The sequence below is a fragment of the Equus caballus genome, chromosome 14 (assembly GCF_041296265.1).
Source record: "Equus caballus isolate H_3958 breed thoroughbred chromosome 14, TB-T2T, whole genome shotgun sequence".
NCBI classification, from domain to species: domain Eukaryota; kingdom Metazoa; phylum Chordata; class Mammalia; order Perissodactyla; family Equidae; genus Equus; species Equus caballus.
The window spans coordinates 59,233,297-59,260,455 of NC_091697.1; the positions used below are offsets into that span (position 1 = coordinate 59,233,297).

The 27,159-nt window shown below is 54.2% G+C and overlaps 1 protein-coding gene across 10 annotated transcripts in view; it reads left to right on the forward strand.

Annotated features, from left to right (window-relative positions):
- Nucleotides 1–392: 392 nt before the first annotated feature.
- ACSL6 (acyl-CoA synthetase long chain family member 6) overlaps nt 393–27,159 on the forward strand; it is a 60,035-nt gene continuing 33,268 nt past the window's right edge. For 2 of the 10 annotated variants that reach the window (XM_070234425.1, XM_070234426.1), the window contains exons 1-7: nt 430–596; nt 18,074–18,294; nt 20,029–20,143; nt 20,835–20,899; nt 21,168–21,269; nt 23,644–23,676; nt 25,077–25,128. In XM_070234425.1, the coding sequence (XP_070090526.1) occupies nt 548–596; nt 18,074–18,294; nt 20,029–20,143; nt 20,835–20,899; nt 21,168–21,269; nt 23,644–23,676; nt 25,077–25,128 (637 nt within the window). In that variant the 5' untranslated portion in view covers nt 430–547. Of the gene's footprint in view, nt 597–9,946; nt 10,193–10,212; nt 10,360–18,073; nt 18,295–20,028; nt 20,144–20,834; nt 20,900–21,167; nt 21,270–21,786; nt 21,887–22,446; nt 22,626–23,643; nt 23,677–25,076; nt 25,129–27,159 lie in introns of those variants that run through there. The other 8 variants (XM_070234428.1, XM_070234421.1, XM_005599447.4 and 5 more) reach the window with 8 other exon arrangements.

Here is a 27,159-nt window from a genome sequence, read left to right on the forward strand (position 1 = left end):
GGAACTGGCTCATGTGTGCCTCTTAGGACAGGTGACCGTGACCCCTCTGCCACCGGAGCCTGCCCAGCTATAAATGACAGGGTCGCGAGAGGTAAGGGTGGCGCATTGGTGGGGTGGGCCTGGCGTCACCCTCCCGCGCTGGTCACCCGTGCGCCCCTCTCCTGCCGGTTTCCCCCGAACGCCTGGTCTTGACGTTGGGGGGCGGGGGTGGCGAGGGCTGCTGCGCGCTGCGGCCCGGCCCCTCCCCCGCCGGGGGCCTTCGCGGTTCCCACGCGACTGAGTGCGCCGGGCTCTCCAGGCCGGAGCGGGCTGCGGGCCGGCCGGGGGGCTCCGGTGCAGAGAGCGCGCCGTGCCCTCCCCCTTCTGCCAAGACTCTGCAGCGGCGCGGGGAGGGGGGGCGCTGCGGAGCCGGGGGGCGGGGGCTAAAAATACCCGGCGGCAGCGGCGGCGGCGGCGGCATCGGCGGCAGCAGCGCGGCGACTGCTGGGGCTGCGGGGCTGCGGGCCGGGGAGGCTGTGCTGGGCCAGGCCGGGCCCCGCTGACCGACATGCTGACCTTCTTCCTCGTCTCCGGGGGCTCCCTGTGGCTGTTCGCGGGTAAGTCCCCGGCCTGTCCTTGTCCCTGACCCCTATCGCTGGCGCGCTGTGGGGTCTCGGCCCTGCGTAGGGGTGAGCCCCCAGCCCTGGCTGCCCAGCTGTCCCTTCAAGGATCCCCCTGGCCTCCCAGGTCACCCCTCTCCCCCCAAATCCTGGCGGGCACCCGGCTGGGTTTGAGAAGCAACTGGATCTGCCGAAATAAGGGGCCTTGCTCTCTGAGACCCCACAACAACCTGTTCTCTGCGATCCCACAATTACCTCCCTCCAGTTCTCGCGCCCCTACCCCTTATGGCGAGGACCATCCACTGATCGGACTAGGCCCTGAGCCCATGGTCCCCCAAGGCCAAGTCCAAGGAGAGACCCAGTGCAGCCTTGTCCATCTCCAAGGTCCAGAGACCAAGGGTATTGACCGCTGAGGTCTCGCAGCAGGCCTGCGGTGTAAATAGGACTGACCTGGGGCTTCCTGATCCTAGTCAGGGGGTCTCCTCAGGACCCCTCCTTGCCTAACCTACAGCCAGAGTACAAGATTTCTGTAAAGAGGGGTTCACCTGGCTCCTCAGCTCTGCCCCGGGCTTGTGTCCACACCTTTGCCAGCCTCCTCCCTACCCCTCAGAGGAGTCAGCCCTCCCCCTGCATCCTCTCAGGTGGCTATCAGGACCCCTTCTGCATCCCTGCCAAGTCCTCTTCCCTCTCCCCACACGCACACCTGGGATCTCACCACAGGCCTGTTCATCCACCAGTTTTGCTTGCCTGCAGCAACCACTCCTCTCTGTGAGCCTTGGGTTCCTCCAGGGCATAATACCACTAAAGGGTCTCCTCCCGCTCCCGCTCCCGCCCCCACCCTCAGCCCCACCCCCGTGTGCAGATTCAGCCTGATAATGTTTGTGAAGTGCTAGAACCTTAAACTGGCTTTAAACCAGACTGAGCCCAGAGCAAATGCTGTATGAATGTCAATGTTTATCATTATTTCCCATTCAAACAGCAGCGTCAGAGGAGGTAATAAGGTTCTTTATGAGCCAAAGAAGGAGAGGAAGTCAACCCTTTTGAAATCCTTGTCTGAAAATTTGCATGTGTTATTTAATATTCACAGCAAATCCTAGGAGGGTCGTGGTGCTATCCCCTTTTTGCTGAGGTTCAGAGGTTAATTAACTTGCCCGAAGTCACAGGATAATATCTGGCAGACTGAGGTTCTGTCTGAGGTTTAACTGATCAATCATTGCGAAGTGCTTGGTGGTATTCGGCCTGAACCTGGAACCTTGGTGGGCGAGGTGATCACTGTTGTGTCCCTCCCCCGCCCCATTGCCCTGAGTCAGGCCACAGGGACACCTCCCCAGAGCCAGGGAGTGAGTGAGGCCTCTCTAATCCCCTCAGCTCTCTAAGCTCCTTCTGTCTGCTGGCGTCCGAGGGCAGGCTGTGCAGGGCCACTCTGGGCCTGATGTGCCCATCCAGCAGGCATGATTGGGGCTAGAGCTGGGGTGAGGGGTAAGCGGCAGGAGTTATCAAAATCATGATGATGGTGATGATAATAACAGCCACCATCTGTTGCCTGGGTAATGGCCTCAGAGCCTTTCCCAGTGCCAGGACCCCTTTGCCCTACTCTTAGCCACCCAGCCATAGATCCAAGGGCAGCTCTCTGGAGCTGTGGTCTTCTGTGGCTGCAGGGAGGTGTCTAGGGGCTACAGGGCTACATATGGCAGGAGTCCTCAGCAAACTTTGAGAAAAATCCCCTCACAGTGCAGGGTCCTTGTCAGAAAGTGGGGTTTGGCAGGCACTGACTCAAACTGGCTTTCTGTTCTGCTTCATTGTGGAGCATTTCCCAAAGTGGTCAGGTGCCTCTGCAAATGGAGAAACTGCCTCCCTGAGGGCCTGTGCAGGGGTCTCAGAGAGGTCAAGCAGGTGCCTCTTGGTGCAGGTAGCAGCTGCTTCCATAGAGGCCAAACTTCTCAATGCAAACTGGAAGTTCTTCAAAGTTGCCACACTTGGTGTAAGAGTGGCAGACTGAGGCAGGTGTGTGACACTTGTTGGATGGAACACCTCAGACACATGTTGGGGCATTCCTAGATCACGTGTCCACCTTGCTTGGGACTTTACCTGGATCCTGGCCTTTCTCTGGGGCAGAGGGGATGCCTAGGCTAAGACAGGGAATGCATTCTGCCTTGTAGTCTCCAGAGTCCTGTGGTAGCTGCCAGATCCCTTTAGCTCAGCCAGAAAGAGGAGAGGACCTCTGAGACGATGTCACTCCTTGTAGAGTTATGTGCTTTTTGCCACCCAGTCTGGCCCCCTCAACGGGCCACAGGGAGAGAATGACATGAAGGGTAGGGAGGAGCCACCTGGAGGAGGAACTCACTATCTGGGGGGAGGCAGCAGTGTGCCCTGAGCCCTAGGAGAGCAAAGGCTGCATCTGTCCTCTTCCCCACTGGGCAGGCCAGCATTGATGCCTCGGCCAGCCGGGATCCCACCTGTGTATTGAGTAGTAAACAAGGAAACAAATAAAATAGACCCAGCATGAATCAGATGCTGTGCCTGGCCTAGGAAAACATGGTCTCGGTGCCACGAGCACTCAGAGGACTGTGGGAGCAATGGATTGGCACTTCGCCTGCCTATATGGCACTATTGTGCAAAGTAGAAAGGGGCAGCCCTCTTAGTGGATGAATTTCTAAGTGGGCACCCCTTCCTCTAGGCTGATGCAGCCCCATGCCCTTGTACAGGGTCCAGTCTGCTCAACCCTGAACCTGACCACTGGTGACATCTTAATAGGCTTCTGCATCATACGGGGCATTTGTCAGAGGCAGTTAGGTCAAACTCCAGGTAGAGAAAGTCAGGTCAGCAAAAGTGTGCTGGAAGAACTGTGGTGAGGGGTGGGTCTTCGGGGTCTTGTGCCTGGGGAGCCTAGGTTGCGGGAGAGGGAGGGAGACTGAATAGGAGTGGATTCTGGTGGGAAGGGTTTTATTTAGGGGGCAAAGGAGCCCTCGATTTAGCTGCAGTGGCCAGGCTGAGCTGGGGGAGGACAGTGGAGGCTGGGAGAGCAGTGGGAGGCTGTTGTGATGTTATGGGTGAAAATAAATGTAGCCCAAGGATGGCTCAGTCAAGCCTGGGCTCCAGGAAGGGGAAAATAGGAGGCCCCAGCCATGACCCTGGGGGAATGGGGCCTGGCCCTGGTGGCAGAGATTGGTATGGCAGCCATCTGGCTGTAGGTGTCCAGGGCAGACACAGACTTGCACAGCCTGGCTCAGCTCAGCCCCATCAGATCCTTCCCCTACTCTGGGCTCTCATTAGGGGGAGAACTGGTGTGAGGTCTGGGGCCTTCTCAGGGGCCCTGACAGGCACTGGAGCTTCAGGCACAACAGCTTGGGGCATGTCTCAAAAAGAAAGCCTGGATTTGCACATGGTGCACCACCTTGTGTGAGAATTCTGACCTCCAGCTTTCTCACCCTCCCTGGCCTGTGGTAGAATACAGGGGTGCTCCTAGTGAGAGCACACCAACACCAGGGGGCGGCAGAACCCGGCCATTCTGCTCTCTCGCTGGCTTTCTGTCCCTCGTGATTATAAGGGCTCTTACGTTGACCTTCAGAAGGCCAAATTTGGCTCAGTTACAGCCCCAGATGGGACCCAGGGCTGTCCTATACACACAGCAAGCAGGATGAGTGAGCACAAGGCTCTGGCTTGTTTGCAGAAAAGGCAAAAGTTACAGGCTTTTGTGTAACAGAAGCAACACTGTGTATCTAGCCAGTGCCTGGCACTTAGTAGGGACTCAGATATTTATTGAATGAAGTATTGTGGGGGGAGAGGAGGCATGTATTTATGGGGAGAAGTGTTATTGCAAACATGCTGACTTGTCTCCTGTTTCCCTGAGTACCTGTCATGTGTTGAACACCATGTTCTACAAGTCCCTAGGCTTCCCTTTCATCTTCCCCACAACACTGTGTTGCTCGTTTCCCCGTGTCATCAACGAGGCACTGAGACACTGGGAGCCTCCATGAAGCGACTCCTAAGAGCTGTGAGCCAGCCCACTTGCTCAGACTTCCAGTCCAGGGAGGGACTACCAGGCACCGTCAGCTGGGGCCTGAGCCCTCCAGCAGGCTCGTCAGTGGGCATAGGCAAGGGAGCAGTTCCTGGACGGGAAAGGGTTTAAAGAGAGGACACATGTCCAGTGCCAAAAGCAGGAGCTGGCACACAGGAAAGGGCTCATTAAATGTTAGCTAAAGTTACAACAGCTTAAGTCAGGCCTTCCTTAAAGGAGGTGCAGGATCCTGACATGCAGAAAGGGAGTAGGGAAAGAAAAGGCAATCCAGGCAGAGGGACCTGTGTAAGGATAGCTTGGCAAAGGATTGAACGAGATCTAGGGACAAACCCTGCTGAGCTAGCGAGGTTGCCAGGGCTGGGCTCTGCAGGCCCTAGAATGCCAGGCCAGGTGGCATGGACTTTATTATGTGTGGTGGCTGCATTAAGAACTTATGGCCAGGGGCCAGCCCCGTGGCCAGGTGGTTAAGTTTGCACATTCCACTGCGGCGGCCCAGGGTTTTGCCGGTTTGGATCCTGGGCGCGGAAATGGCACTGCTCATCAGGCCATGCTGAGGCAGCGTCCCAAGTGCCCCAACTACAAGGATGCACAACTAAAATATGCAACTATGTACGGGGGGGATTTGGGGAGAAAAAGCAGAAAGAAAAAAAAAAAGGACTTATGGCCAAAACTAGGCATGTGGATGGCCAATGTAACACGATTCCTGCACTCCGTAAGCCACACACATCCCCTGGTGGCCCATGTTCCACTGAATGACAGTCTTTGGCCTCCTCTACTAGCCCTATGATTTCCTTGAGGGCAGGACAAGGGTTTCTCCTCTCTGTGCCCCCCACCCAGGGTCAGGCACATGGTGTGCATCAGTGTTCATTACATACATGAATGATATGAAGAATTCCCTGAGAATAATTTATTTTAATAATGATGTGTTTTATAAACTATTTTCTCTCCACAAGTCAATTAGCAAACTACAGACCTTGAGTGTGCTTCTACTAGGTGCCAGGCTCCCTGCCCAGCTGAGGATGATGCTAATATGGTAGAAGCAGCAGGGGAAAGCAGGTGTGAACTCCTTGTGAACAGGACCAGGTCAGACCTCACTGGGGAACCCTTAGTGCTGAGAATCTGGAACAGAAGGAAGTGCTCCAAAACTGTTTGCTGAATGAATGAATAAATGAATGACCAAACTCACAGCTGTGAGTGACTGGTTTTGTGGAAGATGTTCTTCTCTGAGGGCGAGATCCTGTTGTTTTATTAGAGCTCCAAGTTTCCAGTCTCCCAGTAGGCTGGAATCTCTGGCCAAGCAGAGCAGAGAGGAGGCCCCAGTCAAGGTCCTCTGCTCCCTGGATGTTCTGGTATGGTGGCCCCATTCCCTACCTTGGCGTAGCTAGAGTCCCCACTAACCACTCATTGGGCCCCAGGATTGGCTTGGGGAGGGGAGTGCTGTGGGTGAGACTCTACTTTGAGCCCTTAGTGTTGTCCTTCAGGATGCCCAGGGGTGATCCCTTATCATGGCTCAGCTGCTATAGGAGCTCATGGTGGGTGTGGTCATTCCCGAACTTAGTTCCTTTGTGTGGCTTGGGGTCTGTGACAGGCAGAAATGGAAAGATGGAAAGTGCGTTGGGACAAATTTTGAGCCCTAAGCTGAGCTATCTATTCTGAGTCCCAACCTGTAATCTCGGAGCCTGAAGGATTTCAAATCCCAAGAAGTCCCGCCTGTGCCTATTCACCTGCTCTTCCCAGAGACACCTTTCCTCTCCCAACAGCTGGTCTAGGCATTTGGCTGAGGAGTGTCTGGAGAGTAAGGGGTGGCTAGCTTCTGATTTGCCATCTCTCCATTCAGGCCTGCATTTTGAGACAGCTGTCTCCTGGGACTTTAGAGCAGGAAGCCAGGCCAGGATGGTGCCATGGAGGGAGCAATCAGCATCTCAGTTTTCAGACCCAGGGATAAGAAAATCTGGGTTGGCACTTCTTGGGGCCAGGAACAGACCTAGTGATTGATGGCTATTGGAGGAATGAGAGAGAGGACCAGCAGGCCCAGGTTGAATGGGAAGCAGGCCCAGGTTGAACAGAATCCACTAATCAGCACTGGGAACCCTGCCCCACTCTCAGCACACGGCATGCAGCCTGGCCTATCAGCGCAGGAGGTGCATCCCGAGGGACCGAGCAGAGCTCTGTCCTGCTACAAAGCTCTGTTTTTCCCTCTAGCATGGGGACTGTTGTTGGGGCTAAGAATCTCCAGTCAGGCTCCTCCTGACCACTAACCCCTACCCTAGCCTTGGCTATAGACCATTCTAGGCACTGACTGCAGACCCTGCCAAATAGGCATAAGGGCGACTGGGAGGAACAGTGAGATTGGACAGCAAGGCCACACAGCAAGGGCAGTCAGAGATGGGGAGGAAGGTAGTCAGAACTGGGATGGAGAGAGCAGCAAGATGGGATATGGGTCAGCAAATGAGATTTGACAGGGAGGGTGACCAGAGCCCAGATGGCAAGGTCCTAGAGGTCAATGAGGGGAAGGCAGTTATCAGCATGGAAAAGGTGGACTTAGCTGGGACCCATCCAGGTCTGCAGTGACCCTTTGACTTTGGAAAGGGCAGTGCTTATGGCCCCAAGAGCTGGGGCTGCATGAAGCTACCTAGACTCCAAGACTCTGCTTAGTGGCTGGAGAACTTCAGTGTTAATGGTGACAGTACCTTCCAGCAGATGGGTTGGACGTGGTTCTCTAGGGGACACTTCAACTCACCCATGCTCATCTCCCCACCTTGCCTGCAGCCTGCCTCGCCTCAAGCCTGAGGTGGTGGAGAGAAAGGGAAGATGGGCCTTCCCCTGGCTAGCAGGCTGGTGGGAGATTTGGGTACGTGTCCTTGATCTCCTTGCCAGAGGTGAGACATTAGGGCAGGCTGTGACCTGTGAAACCCCCTTTTCCATCTGGACTGTAATGTCCTTTCTCCTCCTCCTCCTCTGCCTCCTGCTTCTCCTCCCCAGGGCAGCTCCTTGAACTCTCACAGAGGCATGCCTGGTCTCTTGGCTTCATGGGCATACTGTGCAGCCCCAGTGAATAGTAGGAAAACCTGAGGAGGGAGGCAGCAGTGGACTGCCATCAGAGATGGGCATTTTCTTTGGGCTGAGAGGCTGTCAAGGCCTGTTTCCCTTGGATTTTAGGAGATCAGCTGAGCATCCACCAACCCTCCTATTGGTTCATAATTATTTCCTAAGTGGTTTTGTCCTGGATTTCCTCTCAGGCTAAATGATCATATGTGTGTTTGAGGTCTTGCTCTGTCATTGTCTCCTGTGAATGGGAATCTGGGCAGCATCCACGCCCCATAGGGGAAGATTTATGCTGTGGTTAATGGACAGCTCCTGGTGACCCTAAGGTGTCAGAAAAGCAGCGTATCTGGCCTCTGAGAGTCTGAACAAAATTGAAATGTGACTTTGTCGTGGTGCCTCTGTGAGGATGGAGTGCAAGCCCTGGAGGGTCCCAGAAGCTAGTGATTGCGCGCGCTGGTCTCTGGGTTCCTGCAAACGCTACCCGTAGATTGAGGGCACTGGGCAACAGCACTGTGTGAAGCAGGAGGAGGATACATGTGGCCTCCATTCTTAAACGTCTTCTCCATGCACTGCAAGGTCCGGTTTACCATCATGATTTTCTTCCCATTTCTTTCTCCATGTTTATCATCAACACCATGACAATACCAAAGTTCCCCCATACAGAAAACATTGCTACCTCAGACCCAGCCATTACTATTTTTGTAAAGGACAATACCAACAGAGCCTCAGGATGACCAGTCCCACTTCTGGGTCCCCCCACCTTGGCCTGATGCAGTGCCTTCCTCACTGGCCACAGAGGCCTCTGAGTCCCTTTGGAAAGATGATGACTTCAATGAGAATCCCCGTGGTGGGTGCTCTTAGTGGGTCAGCGTGAACAACGTCCAGCAGCCTTCCCAGGCCAGCCAGGGCCTCGCTTTGCTTTGGTCTGAAAGAGATTTTTGTTTTCCAGTGAGAACAGCCCCAGCCTGGCCCAGCGCCGGAGCCAGCAGCAGGAATACAAACCGTTTCATGTGATGGGGCCCGGAGTGGAGAGATACCAGCCTGCCAGCAGCAGGCCCTCCCCTGCCGCTCCTCGCTCCTCCGGAGGCAGTCATTTGCATATCCCCCATTCATCCTGGCCTTGAAAAGGAGGTCTGAGTTCTCAGTGCTCCCTGCCCAGCTGAGGGCTAGGCTGCTTGAGCCTGGCATTAACTCTGTGGACACCATGGGCTCTCACTGGTGGTCGCAGGGCAGTGAGAGGCAGCAGCTGCTGTGTGGCCCTGGCCTCCAGTGGGATGATTCACAAGGTGGCAGGGTCCTGTTGACAGGCACAGCCTTCTGCTGAACTGAGTGAAATTCGGATTTGTTTCTTCTTGTGGCTTTCAGAAGAGGAACTTTTTCAAAGTGTGGGGAAGCCAGAAAATTAAGCTGTTTATCAAATCTTCTGTAAAATTGACCTTTCACCAAAGGCAAAACTCTCTTTTCTGTTGATTGTCTATTCTGTGAAAAAACAATGACACTGGGAATGGTGAGAAAAGGGGCCATGTTGGCTCCTGGCTGCAGTATCAGCAGGGATTGAGGGGCACAGCTTGCCAGGGACACTTTGTGTCCTAAAATCCCAGGGCACTGTGTCAGATGAGCTGGTGGGCACCATTAGCTTGTGGCTGTGACTTCGAAGGCATGAGGTATATATATAGTACCAATCACAATCTTTTTCCTTCTGCAGCTAAATGCTCACCTTCCAGCCTTAGCTTCCTGCCCCAGTCCTCAGTGCAACCAGGCCCCTGCCTCCTTTCAAGAGCCTGACATCTTACAGGCTCTTCCTGTGACTTACAGACCCACTTCTGTCGCTCTGTCCCCTCCTCAGAACACTCCTTCCCATCCTGCTCTGATCCTCTTCTTGCTCCCCGTCCCTGACTGAGGACGTGGCTCAGCTTCTGTCTTTTGTGCATTTCTCCCTAAGCAGAATGCCCCAGGTGCTCTTGAGTGAACAAGCGGGCCAGTGAATCCCTCCTTTGCTCCCCCCACCTCAATGACCCCAAGCATATCTTAACAAGACCCTCCCTACTTCAAGAAGCTTCCCCCTAGCTAGAGCAGGTCACATCCTGTCTTATTTGTACGCTAGCCACCTGCAGTTGAGCTCTGAGAATGTGGCCCTGCCAGGAGCAGCCCACATCCCCTTTTCCCAGTATGTCCTCGGTTTGGGCCAGTGATGGAAATGGATCACTGCTCCTGAGCCAGGACACTGCAGTCCTAATGTGGACTGGCTGGGAGGGGAAAGGATCATGTTGCAGCTACGGGATTTGGCTTCCTTGACAGTGGGGCTTGGCCAGAGGGTGTCCCTCTGCTTGTGTGGTACTCTTGGCGCTTGCCGGTATCCTTAGGGTTCCGCCCACTGTCCCCAGGCTTCATGGGGAAAAGGGCGATGAGGCTGAGGCTCATCCACACCGTCAGTCCTGGTCATCGTACCCTGTAAATATGTCCAAAGGGACTGCTGCCAGTTTTAGCGTCTCCTGCCCCTCTTTGAGAACTTCGTCAGGCCTGATTCACGGTAAGGACAATATTTATCTCAGAGCTTGTGAAAGACACTGTGTTTCAGTTAGCTCCTCTGTTCTCAAGGCTATTTGTATTTTCAAGTTCCTGAAAGTGTTATCTGAGCCTGGCTTCCCGGTGCTATCGTCAGGAATGTGGGCCCGTGTTCCCTAACTGGGCCTTAGGGTGAGTGAGATTCTTGAGAGGTGCTGGCGTGAGGACGGGGGGCAGAGGGCAGTGGAGGCTGCTTCCCACACTGAGGGAATTGCTAAAGGCAGCCATGTTTCCAGTGAGTTCGGGCTAGTTGGGACAGGTGGCCCTGTGCAGTGGTCAGGCACCGCCAACCGTAATTGGGCCTTTCCACATTCAAGAGGCTTAAGTGAACCTTCAGAGCTATAATCGGGCTCCTTGGGGAGGCTCGGCAGGTGAGCCTTGTGTAAGCGTGTAACCTAGCAACTCACATCACGGCCTGTCTCTCAGGGGGGATGTGCAGTGGGTCTCACCTGGTAATTCCTCAGTCAAGGAGGCCCTGGGACCCATCTCTGCCCCAATTGTCTATGGTTCTGTGCCTCTAATTAAAACCCAAGAGGAAGATGGAGAGAAAGCCCCTCTCTCACAGCAGAGACAAGCATGAATCCCTGTGTGGATGGGGTGGGTGCCGGGCCAAGTTTAGGCGGCTGTGTTTGTTTCTCTGCAGGTCAGGGTCACACAGGTGTGATGGCGAGATTTCTGCTTTTCTTAGCCTAGCAACTGGGCCACACATGTCTTGGGGAAGAGCTGCCGCGGGGGCTCCATGCCTCTGGCATGCTGTGTGGTTTTCCATCAATCAGGACCTTGGTTGTGGCCGCTGGATTTCCTGCCCCAGAAGCATTAAAGGAAGATTTTCTCTTGTTTGAAGACATCTCTGAAGATATCTAGGGGAAAGTAGGGCCTGCCAAGGAGGAAGAAGAAGGGGCTCTGTGGGCTGTAGGTGGGTCCTCAGATATTTCTGCATTTTAAAGCTTCCTCCAGGTGGATTAGGAGAGGCAGGCTTGTGCCAAGTTCCAGGTGAGGGCTGCTGAGGCAGGAGACTCTCCCCATGCCCCTGCCACCAGGTGATGGGGTGAGAGGTAGAGGCCATATCAGCCCCAGGGAAGGTGTTTCAAGGCCTTGTGGGCTCTAGAGCTCCTCAAGAGGGAGCTCAGAGCACTGGGCTGTGGCCTGGGACAGTCTTGCTGCTAAGGAGGTCGGATGGGTTTGGATGGACAGTAGCCCCATCCTGGTAGACTCGGAAACCCCTTGTGGGGCCTGGGAGGTGGTGATCTGGGTCCTGTGGCCCGAACTTGCCTTTTACTCTCTAGCAGTGGCTACCATGTGCCTACTGTGTACCCAGCTGCATGCTGATCACAGAAGTAGGAGTGACAAAAGGCCATACCTGATCCCCTCCCCCACCCCTCACCTTGTGGACAGACTCTGCAGGAGTGAGGCCATGGGAGGCCCTGGGACCTCAGTGTCCCAGTCTGTCTGCCAGAGGTGCTGAGGGGTTTCAGAGCTCAACTTTGATTCCAGCAGGCCAGGCTGTGGATTCTGGCTCCAGGTTGGCCATGCCCTGGAAAGCTAGGAAAATGTCACTCAGGGCAGGCATTAAGGAGCGGCTGGTGTGCTGCCCTGGAGTCTTGTAGACAAGATAAACCAGTATCTTCCACCTACTGACCCTGGTCTTGGTCCGGAGTGTCACCACTGCCCAGAGCACCTCTGAGCAGGTGTTTTATCTGGGACTGTGTCCAGTTTCCTTCCTCCTCCCAAGTAGACTGGTTGTAACTTTGGGAAGGGAGTGGGGCATGGAGGCGGAGTCTCCTGGGCATGAGTGCAGGCCTCCCTCAGCACCAGAGATCTGCCATCCCCACCACCCTCCCCACTTCCTACTACCCCCATCACTCACTCTGGCTGCAGGTCCCCAGCCCAAGGCTGAGGCTCTGGAAACCTGGCAGAGTGGGGGTTAAGGCTGCGTTGCTTGGCTCTGAGCTGATCTGAGCCAGCCCTGCACAGTGTGCAGTTGGAGGGGGGGCTAGTGGGGGCCTTGTGGGTCCAGCAGCTCCTCATAGAGCTGTTCTGCACCCAGGTCCCTGCCAGACCTGCTTCTACAGCCGCCAGGGAGCCTCTGCCACCACTGCTAACACCTCCACCACCACCCACTTCTTAGAGCAGGCTGCCGTTGCCATCAGCTGTCCCCGGGAGGGTGGGTTTTGGGGCGGGGCCTTTGCCACTTTTGTGCTTTGATCAAGATGTGGTAAGCTCTCTCCGTGAGCCCCATACACTCTTTATAAAGGGAGGCTGGTACTAGTGGAACCAGCTCAGCTGCCTTCCCAGTGCCAGAAGCCCGCTGGAAAGGTAGGGTGTGAATGCATGTACTTTTACAAGTTGTCTCTGAGCCCTTTGGTTGGCAGAGAGATGGAGCAACCACTTCAGCTAACTGCTGTCTGCTGAGTGTTTCCTTTACTATGTGCCTGGCACCGTACGCTCTGTCCACGAGCTTGTTTGATATGAAGCCCAGAGGGCTGAAGTGACTTGTCCAAGGTCATACAGCTATCAAGAGTCTGAGTCAGGATTTGGACCCAGGTCAGTCTAGCACCAGAACTCCCCTCTGGGCCTTTTCCAGAGTTTGTTTGCTGGCGACCTTGGGCCCTGGGAGAGGTTGTGATTTTCTTTTTGGAGCCCTTCACTGGGAGTTGAGGAGGTTTTTTAATGATCTGTTGGCTTGCTTGTGCTTCCCCACCATTTCTGAAAGCCTCAGAGGTTTAGAGAGACCCAGAGCTCCATCACAAGAACCCCACCCCACTCTAGGCTGATTCTGAGGGGAGGGAAGAATCTGAGGATCACAGAGGGCCTCAGTGCCACCAGAATGACTTTGGACTTTCATCCTAAGCTAGTATAGAGCCAGATAAGGTTTTTGAGCAGTGGCATAATACAGTCACATCTGTACATTAGGAAAATAACTTGGTTATCAGTATAAGCATGGGTTAGAGCAAGGACACCTGTAAGGAGGCTGGCATGGGAGTCTGGACTACACTTGCTGGTGGCTGGACCAGGCCAGAGGCTGTGTGGAGGGAGAGGAATGGTCATGTTTGAGGGATGTTTAGGAGGTAGTCCTGACAGAGCCATCCAGCTAGATTGTGAGGGTCTAGAGTGTGGAGTTAGGGGGCTGGACCAGCAAAGTGTTCTTGGAGTCGAGCAGTGGACCCCAAGGCCATCTCCACAGGGACTGTGGCCTGGGCTCTGCCTCTGCCACCCTGCCACCTTAGAGCCAATCTGCTTCCTACCAGGGCTCCCTTCCTCCCATTCTCCCCCTTCCTGGATTTTGAGAGCTATGCCTCTCACCACCCACCTTCCACGTGCCCTGAATCAGCAGAGGACATGGTGAGGTGGGGGACAAGTTCCTTCAGCCTGTGCCACCACATGGTATTCTGAAATGGTCTGTGCTGGAGGGGAGAAGAAGGCATAGGATATGCCAGAGGAGAGGAGGTTAGTTCATGCTTAGGGCTGGGTCCTCCTGCCTGGTGAATATTTACAAACACTCACAGCTGCTCACTTGGCAACACTGGCACCACTGATTCCCTTGGGTGCTGGCCCCCCCACCCCCTGTGCCCCAAGCTGCTGCAATCAAGAGAGTCTCCTGGGGCATGGAAGGCGGCAGCCATGGCTGGGGCCCCAGGGACTACTGAGTCCCACTGTAGGTTGACAGAGAGGGAGTGGAGGTTAGAGGAGGCCAAGGCCCTGTGAAATAAGGAGATGAGACCAGACTCCAAGGCCTAGGCTCTGCCCTGCTCCATGCCAAGGGTTTGATGGTGCAGGCTGGCTCTGAGGCCTGTGTCTTCAGAGAATCTGAATTTGCAGCTCTGCCCTGCAATGGCTTCCAGGTCTGAAGGGAATCTCAGGGTAAATGCAAGCAGCCCTGCCTCTGTCTGAGAAGGTCCTTGAGCCTGGAAGAATGACACCCTCTGGCCATTGCCCAACCAGGGAGGGATGAGTCTCAGTCTCAAGGCCAGAGGAGCTGCAGTCACTTCAGATGCCTCCTTAGGGGTGGGCACCTGAGGAGAAGTGGGAAGGCAAGCCCTTTTCCCACCACCCTCCATTGTCCCAGGTGAGTGGGCTTCCTGGAGGAGAAGGACCCAGCCAGGAGAAGATGGCGAGTTCTGGGTGTGAGGCCAGGAGGGAGCCCACCCGTAGTGTGTGCATGATGAAGGGCAAGTGACTGGCCTGCCTGACTGATCCCCACTTACAGGCCCTGGTGGCCTGTGCTGCCCTCCACACTTTGGAACCTGGGCCTGGGCTCTTCTGAGCAAGTCTGGAGCTGCTTTTCTGTGGGTTCAGCACCATAGCAAAGGAGAACATGGATTGTAGCTATGGATGGTCCAGTGTTGGCAAGGGGTGTGGTGGTGATACAACACAAGGAATGGTTTAGGAGGCTATCATCTGGTGCTTGAGTCCTCCCTGACTAGCTCACTGTGTACCTATAAATGACAGATAATTTCATTAGTGGAGTCTCTGTGTTCCCACCTTATAATGAGTACATAGAGCTATTGGAGGATCAAGCAGTGCAGTCTGTCGGCAAGGGCTTCCCAGGCACCAGGAATTCAGGAAATTTAGACAAATTCTGTCCTTCCCTCTCCCGGGGCCTGTGATATTTTGGTGACTACCGAAAGCTTGGTACATCTGGGAGGCCAGCCTTGCAAACTGGTGGTGCTGACCCTTGCACAAGATTTCATGGACTCAGGACTTTATTTCCTGAGTAGAATAGTCAGTCTACTAAGTGCTCCATGGTCTCTCAACTCCAGCCTTTGTGTGCTTGCTTCCTTCTGTTTGGGCACTCTTTCTTCTTTATCTCAGCATCAATGCCACTTCCTGCCAGGAGCCTGCCCTGACTCTTGCTACCTGAGTGGGGCATCTTCTCTGGCTCCGCATACCTGATCATAGCCCAAACCACGCTGCACAGCACTGCCCATTCCCTCATGTGCCTCCCTCGTGTTTCCCCCATGGAACTGAGGATAGGCCCACATCTGGCTTGTGCCAGTGCCCAACACTGAGCTAGATGAGAGCAGAATGTGAGGGTCTGCTAGGTGAATGGGTGAGTAGATGAGTGAGTGGACGGGTGGGTGGATGCACAAGTGGATGGGTGAGTAAATGTGTGGGTGAATGGATGGCTTGGCTTTTCTAGGCTGTGCTGTATTAAAACCTCAGCATTGCAGCAAATGCCCACTTTCTGCTGCAGCTTAGGGCCGATGAGCAACTGCCAAGGACCAGTGACTGGTGGTAATGAGGTATCCTTCCAGGATTCTTTCTAAAACTTTTGGGACTATATAACTGAGCCCTTAGGGACTGGGCAGGAGCTTCTTAGGCCTTGGCTTCTCAGACCATTGAGTCAGTTCAACCCATTAGAGGAAACATCAGTCAGCTCAGAGCCTACCCCAAGAGCTGGTGGGCATATCTGGATTTTCCACTATGTAGTCAGTCATATATTTGATGGGGCTGTCTGTGACTTGGTCTCTCCATCTGCACCTTAGGGAAGTAAATGTCCCAAGGAAGCAGCCAACTGGCTGCCTGTCCAGGGTCCTCCTTAGATTGGTTTCCCTTGGTGAGTTCACTGGGGTCCATAGCTGGGGCTCTGCTTTGCTGATTCAGACCTTCATTTGATCAATATGCCCAGAGTAGTTTGTTCCTGTGGGATAGCCTCAAACTGATTGAGCTCAAGGCGGTTACCAGCAAAACTGGGTTTCCAGCTTAGGAACTCAGTTAGAATGATCTGGCTGGCCCCAGGGAGCACCCACACCCTGGGTGGTTAATGAGTGTTCCCAGGACTCAGACAGCCTGTCAAGCCATCTGTAAAGCATAAACTCCTGTGGGGCCACAATGACTGGGCCCAGCCACCTCTGCCCAGTGTTTGGACCTGCCTGGGCTGAGCAGTCTCCTTGATCTGAGAAGCAGACCCTTTAGCCATCTCTTTAGTCCTGGCATGCCTCTAACTATGCTAGACACAGTAGAAGTACATACCTGAGAGACACTGTCCCCATTTTAAAGATGGGAAAGCAGAAGTCCAAAGGGGTAGGTTATACTCAACCTTGCATAGCTTATAAGTGAAGAAGAAGGGATTTGAATCAAGGAGCTTTACTTGCTTTTTCTGTAATGACTTTGCACATCACTGACCTCATCTCCAGTGTGATGATGTTATAATTTAGCACCAACACCATTTAGTGGGATTTCAGCAGATCTCTCCTCTCTCAGGGGTCAAGCAATTGCTATTTGGCTTATATCCCATGGTTGCAGAGTGGCTGCTGTTGGATTTCTCGTTGTTTCCCAAGAAGGGAATCCATAGCCATGCTTCCAAAGGTTGAGGGCTGGTGAGGAGTGTGCCTGTGAGTGGCACATGGCAGCCTGGAGCCTACCCAGTCCTTATTAGGCTGGCAGACCAGTAGGTGTCATGCAGTGCTTCTAGCCTCAGGTCCTACTGGGCAGTGACACCAAGAAGGCCCCAATGCGGATAAAAGCATCCAATGCTTGGCCTGCCCTTGCAGCCTTCCTCAGTCCTGGGCAAAGTGCAGACCCCTGAGCCCAGCTGGCTGTATGTCTGCCTTACCAACACCGCTTCACTTAATGGCTAATGGAGCACGTGGTAGCCCCTGGGCCCTGCTCTCTTTGAACCAAGTCAGTTACAGTGCTTCTTACAGAAATGCTCCCACTGCCCACCCCAGGACATCCTCCATGTTCCCCTGATAGGCCCGCTGTGTCCACTTGGGCTGCAGTGGGCAAACATGGCACTCTGACCACCATTTGTGTTATCACAGGAGACGCTAATTACCCCTGGAAGTACATACAACACTTTCTGAGCCCCTTCTTTCTGAGTCTTGGTTCCTTTCCCTTCCCACCAATTTAATACCTGCTCCCCTCTGCCACCTCCCTTTTCCTCTGGACATTAGCTGATGGGATCCCAGGGAGCACAGCACAGGACTCAGTTAGTGGTGGGGCTGGCTGTGCCTTTTGCTGCTTGGTCTGTCGTGGTGCAGAGCCACACTGCACAGTGATCACCAGTCTGGGTCCAGGGGAGCAGTGCCTGGACCCCACCACAGCTACTCTTGGGAACTCTGCTATTCCTCAGAAAGTTGGTCCCAGCATCACCTCTGGCCCTGGCAGGACTTTGGCTCCAACTTTTCTTCAAGGAGAGCCCATGGTGGCCAGGATGTGGGCCTGGAAGGACCCCACTGGGCGCTTGTCAGATAGGTCATTGCCCTCACATCGTGAGGGCTGGAGGTGTCTATCAGGGCTGGTCTGTGGGCTCTGCCCCCTTGCCCCTTTCCCTTCTCTGTCTGCTAGGGCTGAGAGCTTTGAGGTGGTGTGGGAGGAGTCTGTGTCCCTTCACCCTCACTAATTTTGGGCACTGTGCAAGGCATCCTGCTGCTCCTCTGTCCTCTCCACACCCCAAGAGCAAAGATAGGAAAATGCTATGACCACACAGGAGAGGCAGAACACCTAGTCCCTAGGGCTCAGGAGGCATTAACTCCAGAGCTGTCAGAGCATGCCCTGGCCCCTGGAAGATATGGAAGCAGCTGTCAACCATGGCCCAGGGCCTGAGCATATGGGTCTCAGGAAAACTGGGTTGGATATCTCTCTGCCAGGTGTGACTGCTAAGAGTTCTGGCCTGTCACCAGGAAAGGTGCTTCCAGGTAGCCAGCTTCTAGGATACACTGTGTTGCACCAGAAGACTATATGCCCCAACTAGCCCAGGGCCTGCCCTACAGTGTTTTTGGCCAGGGCTTGGCCAAGGTCAGTGTGTCACTCGTGATCCAATACAAGTGTGGGAGGACAGACCCAGGACTCCTCCTTAGCCTACTTCAGGTCTCCTTCCTCACGCTCCTCTTGTTTCCTGCAGAGTTCATCCTCTCACTTCTTGAGAAGATGCAGACACAGGAGATCCTGAGGATACTGAGGCTGCCCGAGCTGAGTGACTTGGGCCAGTTTTTCCGCAGCCTCTCGGCCACCACCCTCGTGAGTATGGGTGCGCTGGCCGCTATCCTCGCCTACTGGTTCACTCACCGGCCAAAGGCCTTGCAACCACCATGCAACCTCCTGATGCAGTCAGAGGAAGTGAAGGTGAGCAGGGTGGAAGCGGCTGGGCTGTGGAAAGTAGTGGGCAGAGGACAGGTATCTTGAAGGCAGAAGCCAAACTTGTGACTTATTTGACTTCACATGGCCCAGAGAATCTCACTTTCCCTGGTAGCCAGCCAATAAGCCCTACAGTGGCCTTGGGCATGATCTCCTACCAGATACTCTTTCTGCCTCTCACAGGAACTGAACACTGGGCAGAGCCTGACCTTGGCCTTGCACTGGGCCTCTAGTTTGCTTGCTTCTTGGGTGGGAGGCCTTGGCTCATTGGTGCCTCAGTAGGAGGCCTAAGTAGGTTCTCAAGGGGCTGCCAGGTAAATTCCCTCCCAAACCCTTCCCGTGCACAGCCCTGGTCTGGAGCTGGGACTCAGAACTGAGCCCACCCCAGGGCCCTGCCCTCCCAGAGCACACAGACTCATGGGTAGAGCCGCCAAGGGGGAGAAGGTGCAGTGGCCCAACCTGGACAGAGGGGTTCCAGGCTAAGTCTAGAAGCACCAGTGAGATTTATTTCTTTATTAAGCTTATGGAATTTATTTTGCCTTTTATAAAATTATCTTTTTTCTAAACTTTAATCTATTCATTTTGAATAGATAATATATTCACACAGTTCAAAAGGAACAAAAGGACGTATACTGAAAAGCTTCCGCCTTCCTCCCCTTGCCTTCCAGTCCTTCCCAGAGAACTGTGGTAACAGTTGTCCATGAGCAAATGTGCAGATATCCGCCCCCCTTTTTAAATGATACCATGCTGCAGACACGGCTCAGCGTCTTGCCTGTTGCTCTTGATGGTACATGTTGGTGACTGTAAGCACGGCAGAGTGTTGCCTGGTAGGAGAGGGTGCAGGTTGAGGGAGAGCCGGGATCTTCAGGGTACTTTTCCAGCAGAAGGAATGATGTGTGCAAAAGTGCACGTATGTGATAACGCACCTGGTGGCTTTAGGAAGTGGTGGTTTGTCTGGGGTGGCTGGGTGGTGGAAAGGGGCTGCAGACAGGCTAGCAGAGTGGTGACCAGAATGACCATTGGTGACCGGCAGCCCTGGGTTTGAAGGCTGGCTGTGCTTTTACTAGCCGTATGGTCCTTGTCAGTTTTTTAACTCTCTGAGCCTCGATTTCCTCAACTGCCAAGTGGGTAATAGAAAGAGTACCTGCTTCCTAGGATTGTGGTAAGGATTTGGTGAGCCAGTCTTCAAACTAATTCACACTGTTATGTGAATGATGGCTGGCACCCAAATGATTCTTAACTAGTGGCATAGCAGCAGCAGATGATGACATGGGAGACACTTTGGCAGGTTGATCCTGATGCCAGGGGGTAGCCTAACTCTAGCCAACACTTCCCACTCTGTTGTATGAGTGAGCTGTAGGTGTGTATGAATAGTAAGTCAAGTTCTGGACATTTTGTATGTGCCGACCTGGTGTGAGGGTGCTGTGTACATGTATAGGAGACCAGTATACTGGGCCTGTGTGCGTGAGCCAACTAGGTTTGAGTGTGGATACATGCAGGTCGAGTATGTACAAGCCACAGGCATGTGAACATGTGTAGAGGTTGTGTGTGTACACTCCAGTAGTGTGTATAGACCATGTATGTGGGTACACACAGAGCATGTTCCAGCCCACCTGTGTGGCCTGGGTGTACATCCAGTCTGTGTACAGCCTGGCGCATGCTGGTGCCCTCTCTTGACACCCCTGCCTCAGCCAGCTTCTCTGGCCTGTGCTTGGCTCATAGGACAGTGGTGGGGCCCGGCGATCCGTGATTGGGGATGGGCCTCAGCTGCTTACCCACTACTACGACGACGCCAGGACCATGTACGAAGTGTTCCGCCGTGGGCTTAGCATCTCAGGTTAGAGGGGAGCTGTGGGGGTGGGGAGGGACTGTGGCAGGGGTTGAGCAGGTGCAGGGGTGGAGGTGGGCCTGCATGGTACCAGGGGCATGGCAGGTGAGTGGTGTCAGGTTCAGAGGAGAGAAGCCACTCTTGGCCCTTCTACCCAATCAGAGAAGTAGCTGCGTTATGTGGCCAAAGGGCTGGCCTCAGCTCTGTTCCAGCCCTTAGGACTTCCTGACCTGAAGCCGTCCCTTAGCGCATACTCTATAGCTCTCCTTGGCAACCCCTGGTGAGCCTCCAGCTGCCAGGCCGCTGGCTGGCATGGTTTGGAACCTGAGCCTCTGAGACGTCTAGATGACCTAGGATATGGGACAAAGGGAGGTGGTCACGGGGAGACAACCTGCCACCTGTGCCCAGTAGCTGCCAGGTCTCTGTGTCCTCTTGGGGCTAATCACACAAGTCATGGTGGGAACTGGCACTGTGTCGGTCTCCATTCCCTGGCCTCCTTGATCCCTGGTGAGATGCCATGCTTGTGTACTTTAGGCCTTCTTGGGCTTCTGAAGTTTAGATAGGCAGCTGGGAAGACAGTTCACTTGGCCCATGGACCACCCCACAGTATAGAATGTCCATCCAGGTGGCTGATAGGCAGGTGCAGGTGGCACCCCTACCCTGCCCTCCTCCCTGGCACAAGGCCTGCTTCTCTCTGCAGGGAATGGACCCTGTCTTGGCTTCAGGAAGCCCAACCAGCCTTATCAGTGGCTGTCCTACCAGGAGGTGAGTAGTAGAGGACAGGCCCCACCCTGTCTGCCCACACAGACATGGCACTTTTGGGGCTTGTGGGCATCCTTCTGGGTCTCAGAGGGTCATTTTCTCCCTGCCTGGCCTGTCTGCCAAACTCCAGGCAGCAACCTTGCAGGGCTTCCGGCATACCTGGGTAGGGAGTTGGGGAGGTCTCTCAGACCTGTAGGAATCACACTTGGGGGTCTCCTGCTCCTGCTGAAGAGTCCTTGCTTTCCCATCACTTCCCCATGTCTGTGTGCAGGTGGCCGACAGGGCTGAATTTCTAGGGTCCGGACTTCTCCAGCACAATTGTAAAGCATGTACAGATCAGTTTATCGGCGTTTTTGCACAAAATCGACCAGAGGTGAGCATCTGCCTTGACTGGTTTTGGAGGTATGAGTGGAGTGGGGGATTGCGTACCATAGAAAGCTCTGCTCCCACTGTTTGTAGGGTCTTAAACAAGAGGAAAAATGGAGATCCTTGGTCCATGCCACCTCCCCAAGTCCCTTGGCTTTGCCCTTAATCAGGAGTGGATATCCCAGCCAAGCTCCATCCACACCCCACGTCACCCCACAAACAGCTGCTCCCTGAGCCATGGGAGAGGAAAGATCTGAGAAAGAAACCTATGCAAGCCCTGGAAGTGGACTTGGGGCTGTTTAGGGTCCCAGAATTGCCAGGGACAAGCATGGTCTAGAAGGCTGTGGTGGAACAGGCTCAACTGGTTATTAGCCTGATGAATTCCTTGCCACATACAGAGGGCCAGAACAAAGCCCTCTCGGCACAAGACCCAGAGCAAGGACCCTGGTTGCCTGGGCCTATGGGCAGTACAGCCTCCTATCTATTCTGTGCCTCCCCCACCGCCGACCCATGTGTCTCCACAGTGGATCATCGCAGAGCTTGCCTGCTACACGTATTCTATGGTGGTGGTCCCGCTGTATGACACCCTGGGCCCTGGGGCTATCCGGTACATCATCAACACAGGTGAGCCCACTGCTGCCATCCCTTACCACTGGCAGCCAGCCTCCGGACCCCAGCCTCTCAGATTATGCTGATTGACACTAATAAGCACTTTGCTTCCACTCTCAGAGAACACTAGGGGCTTCCACTTTGGCCTTGAGTTGGCTTCCTGAGTCCAGCTGTCCCCAGTTGGACCTGATGGCTCCTACCAGAGGGCCTGGCTGCCAAGAAGGAGCCTCTGCACCAGCCCCCACACAGGCTGCCAACTCACTGCAGCTTGGGGTGGATGCCCAGGGGAGGGCTGTTAAATATCTCAAGCAGACCTGGGATTATGGAAGCTGAGCCTGGAACAAAGGAGTGCTTAGAATCCACTCCAGGAGACTCCCTGGCCTTCTGCCCTTGGTTCTGCCAAGGCTCCATGTACTTTCCTCTGCACATGACACATAGCCCACATGGCCTGTCTTATGTATTTATTTGCACGCAAACTTTGGCACACATAGCTCATGGTTCTGCTGCCCAGCACGTGCTGCCCACAGTCACAGCCTGTGCCTGTACAGCCTGACTCTCCTTGATGGTCCCTGCAGCTGACATCAGCACCGTGATCGTGGATAAACCTCAGAAGGCTGTGCTTCTGCTAGAGCACGTGGAGAGAAAGGAGACTCCAGGGCTCAAGCTGATCATCCTCATGGAACCGTTCGAGGAAGCTCTGAAAGACAGAGGGCAGGAGTGTGGGGTGGTCATTAAGTCCATGCAGACTATAGAGGTGAGGGTCTGCTTCTGGGATGTTTGCTGGGCCACTGCTGGTTGGCCACTGAGCCAGAGCTGCTGGTTATCTGCCCTTTTCATGCCCTAGGATGAAAAGGTGGATGTCAGGGTTGAGACAGGGCAGCTTCACAAGGGCTGGTGGTGGGTGGTAGGTTTGGTGCCCATAGGCATCCTCTAGGCGACAGGCTCAGTTGGCTGGCAGAGTTAATGACAAAGGCACCAAGAGGTAGACGGGATGCCAATCCGCCCCAGAGCTACTCACATAGCCTCTGGAGCCTCCTCATTTCCAGCTAGCTGTCAGCCTGTCTGAGCCTGAAGACTGTAGACGTGAGTGCCAGGAGTCTTGGAGAGGTTCGTACAAATGTGTCCCAGACCCCCAGCAGCCAGCAGAACCAGTTTTTCTGTGTGTGGTCTCCTCAAAGACATTAGGTTGGTGGCAGCCTGTGCCCTGCTGGATTAAGACAGGACAGTGTGGTCTCCAGGGCCTTAGGCCCTGGTCAGTAGCAGCTGAGCCCCACTATGCCCTACTGGATCTAGGTCCCTGGGGCGTCCAGTTCTCCTCCTGCTTTCCTGTCTGCTCCTAACTGTACCCATAATGCCTGTGCACTTGCACTCCACCATGGCTTTAGGGTCACACCTACACTAGCAACTTCTGTTGCCCCTCCAGCCCTGACCATTTATCTGGAAGCACAGACCACTCAGTCACTCTGTCCTGAGTATTTGTTCAGATGTACCATGGTCACCTCAAGCCATCTCCCCCGTTGTGCATGTGCACAGTGCCTAGCCTCTCTGTGGGCCTCAGGCCCCCGTCTGCAATGTCTATGGTGGCCTAGGCCTGGATGTGTATCTGAGGAGAGGCCACTGAGACAGTGTCGCCACATGAGCCATGTCTGGGCAGGGAATCCTGAATTCTGGGCTTGGCACAGGGGCAAAGTATACTGTGCTGAGTTTTTTGGTTTTGTTTTTTGATTGATGAGAACTTTTGAATATTTGAAAACAGTATTTTCCTCTTCCAGGACTGCGGCCAACGGAATCATCGTGTCCCTGTGGTAAGCTCGTCTGCCAGCGGGTCTTTATTGAGCAAGGTAGTGTGCAAGGCCCGTCCTCACAGACCCCCTCACTGTGTGCAGGGGCTCAGTAGAGAGGCCAGAGCAGCACCCCATGTTAATGAACAAGTCAAGAAGTGTCCACTTGGGGTAGCCAGGATTTCTGTGGCACCTGGACCTGGAGAGGACCTGGAACAGGAATCAGATGTTTGGGAGGGAGGAAAAGGGGCAGCCTATCCTGGCTACCCTTGGTTATCCAGTAACTTTTTCTTTGGGAAATTTTATTTTCTCCCTTTGAATGTAGTGAAGTCTCCAGAGGATGAAATGGACAGAACCAGAAGTGGACTCCAGGGCCAAGTGGGCTTGTGGCATCTGCTATCTTTGTTCGTCTTTGCTTTGTGAACCTGTCTGTGTGTCATCCCCAAGTGATACTGCCTGGGGTCAAGTTATCAGTGAGGGTCACTACCCCCTGAGGGGGACATGTGGGGATTTTCAGCTTCCTAACAAGGCCTCTGACCTCCAGCCCTCCCTCCAGCTCCACCCTTCCCACTCCCCTCACCACCCCCATGGCTTTCTCATACACGGGCCCGAGCAATCTCATCCCTGATTCCCAGGGCCCTTCATGGGTAACCCCTTGTGTGTGCCCACTTCCCACACATTGTGCCCCAGCCTTAGAGAACTGCTGTTTGATCCCTCAGCACACCCTTCTCTCTTGTCCCTCTGCCTGTTCCTGGGCTAATTCCTCTCCTAGAATACCCACCCTCACTTCATCTGGAGAGATCTTGCTTGTCCTTCAATCTCAACTCGTGTCACTTCCCCTGGGAAGCCATCTTTTACATGCAAGTGGACATGGTGCATTCCTCCCAGTGACTTGAAGACTATGTGCTCAGTGCCAGGACAAGGGCCTGATGCACAACAGAACAATCTTGGTGACACAGTTAGGCAGCTCATTTTCTGGGCTATGTGTTCTGTTCCTAAGCCTAGCCCCAGACATTTGAAAGAAAGTGGGAAAGAAGGAGAGAACTAGGTCACATCTACTAGAAAGGTGAGGTCTTTGCTAGAGGCCTAGATGTGGCCACTGCAGCACAATCCTGTCTAGAATTTAACTCACCCTCCAGTGGGGGAGGCAGCAGGACCAAGTGTGAGGTTGGTGGGACAGATTGATGTCCCTGCCCCCGTTAGATTTCCTCAGCTTCTTTTCCCCGTTCCTGGGGACTTGCCTGCCCACCTTGCTGACTGCAGCAAGGGCATACACAAATGCTGACACATACTCACACCCACATACAGCACACACACACAGTGGGAGTGCACAGAGGGGCTGGCTGGTGGAGGGGTCCAGGGATCTTGGGGCCTGGCTGGCCACACTGGGTCTCTTTAACACACGCCTCTTCTCACCTCTGCAGCCCCCAAAGCCCAGTGACCTCTCCATTGTGTGTTTCACAAGCGGTACGACAGGTAAGCAGAGGCACCCCACTCACCAGCCAGGGCCACCTGCACTGGTCACTGGCAACCTTGGCGAGGTGACTGCAGAGGTCTCTAGTGCCCTCTGTGGGATGGGCTGAGCCTTGTCCTGTGCTTGGCTCCAGATGTTGGGTCCCTCCTGCTGTTCCCAGTGCCTAGAATGAGGCAGCATGGGGTGGCTGGATGCAGATGGACAGTGTGGACTGGGAGGTCCAGAGTCGGGGTTTGACACTTCCTGGAGCTGGGGCCAGAGGTGGGCTGGGCAGCTGGGTCCTGTTGTTCCTTTATGAAAAGTTACTCTTACCCCTCTGCTTTCTGCCCCTGCCTGGCCTTTGGGCACTGGAGGCACTTTGGGCCTTTGGGCCTCAGGGACTGGAGAAGGAGTGTGGGGTTTGGTGGCTGAGAGCCTGGATTTGAATCCCACCTCTACCACTTGCTGTGAGGCTACAAGCCAGTCACCTAACCTTCTACCGCCACTGTCCCAGATTTCTCACCTGTGGTGAGGGTGGTTAAAGATGCCAAGTAGGAGAAGGGGTGGAGTGTGAAAGAGCAGCACAGATGCTCTGCTGGCTGGGGCTGGTATGTCATGGGCAAGGCTGTCAGGAAGAGAATAAGCAGAAATGATGCACCCCGTGCCTGGTACTGACAGAGGTGCACATGCATCAGCATCAGTGTGAGCAGCCAAGGAAGCCTTCCTGGGGGAGGCAGAATACACATGAGGACCATAGCCACGGGCACAGGACTTCAGTCTGCAGTGCCTTGTTCATCCTGTCACTGCTCTGCAGTGGCCTCAGCACAGCTGGTAAGGCAAGCAGGCGTGGGAACTGTCCAAGGGGACACCACCAGCAAGTGGAGGCAGAGGACTTTGCCCTGCTCTCCCAATTCCCAGCCCAGTGCTCTTCTCATTGCTGCTCTCCATCTCATCTGATGACTTGAGACATCACTTGCCTTTGCCCTGAATGGGCAAGAACTTTCTAGCCTCCTTTTTCTAGACCAAGGACTGGCCCACCTTAATGATAGCTCTTGATGGGCTGTGAACTTGGGCTCCCCACGCCTTCCACAGATGCAGCCTCTAAGGCATTTGGCAGATGCTTGACCAGCCCCACAGGAAGGACTATTCATGTGGGTGGATCATGATAAACATGGCTTTATTGAATTGAGATGGATTTTTGCCGTTAACTCAAGTGGGTTTGAGAATTTCCACCACATTCTGCTAAACCCTGTCAGAAAAGAAATAACACAGCCCTCGCTCTCCAGGAGCTGCCATCCAGAGCCAACCTAGAATTCAAAAATGCCCTTCAAGTTGATGTTAGTTTTTGTCATGAGTTTCACAACGTGAAATTTTGGTGACATGTCCCTCCACACTGGGTTGGGGAGCAGGTCACTGCTGTGGCCTTTAGCTTTGGACCCTTGCCATCCAAGAGTGCCTTCAAGCTTTTAACGGGTCACTTGGTCACAGATGCTGACCCTATATCTGGAAAAGAATTTCACAATGCAGAAATGTACTGTTGCCCAGCTGGAGAGGGCAGGCCTCATATCCAATGCTTTTCCAGACCATGTAATCACAGTCGAAAGCTGAGCCATCTGCCGAAGCTCTGTGTGGTGGAAGCGGGATGAATGGAGCCTGGGAAACAGGTTGTGATTTAGTGTCCAAGCCTCCCACCCCAAAAGTGTGGCCGGTGCCAGAGCAGAGCTGGGGGAGTGAGTAGGCCTCTTGCTGAATGCTTGGGTTTCCCTGGTGTTAGCCTGGGTGTGTGCTGTGCCCCTGATAGTCAGCCTCTTGTCAAGCCTATCAGCCATGTATGTCCTCACCATCAGCCCCAGATACAGCTTCCCTTCTGCACTGACTGTCCTGGCTCCCAGCTTCATCAAGAGCCATGTTGTTCTTTCAGGGAGGAAAGACGGAAAATATGATCTGAACCTGACATTTGGCTTATGATTCTGGCAGAATCATTCTGGGAAGATTTTCTTTTTGGCATGTGATGGGAACATATGTGGAGATTCCCAGAATAAGCCAGTGCTTCA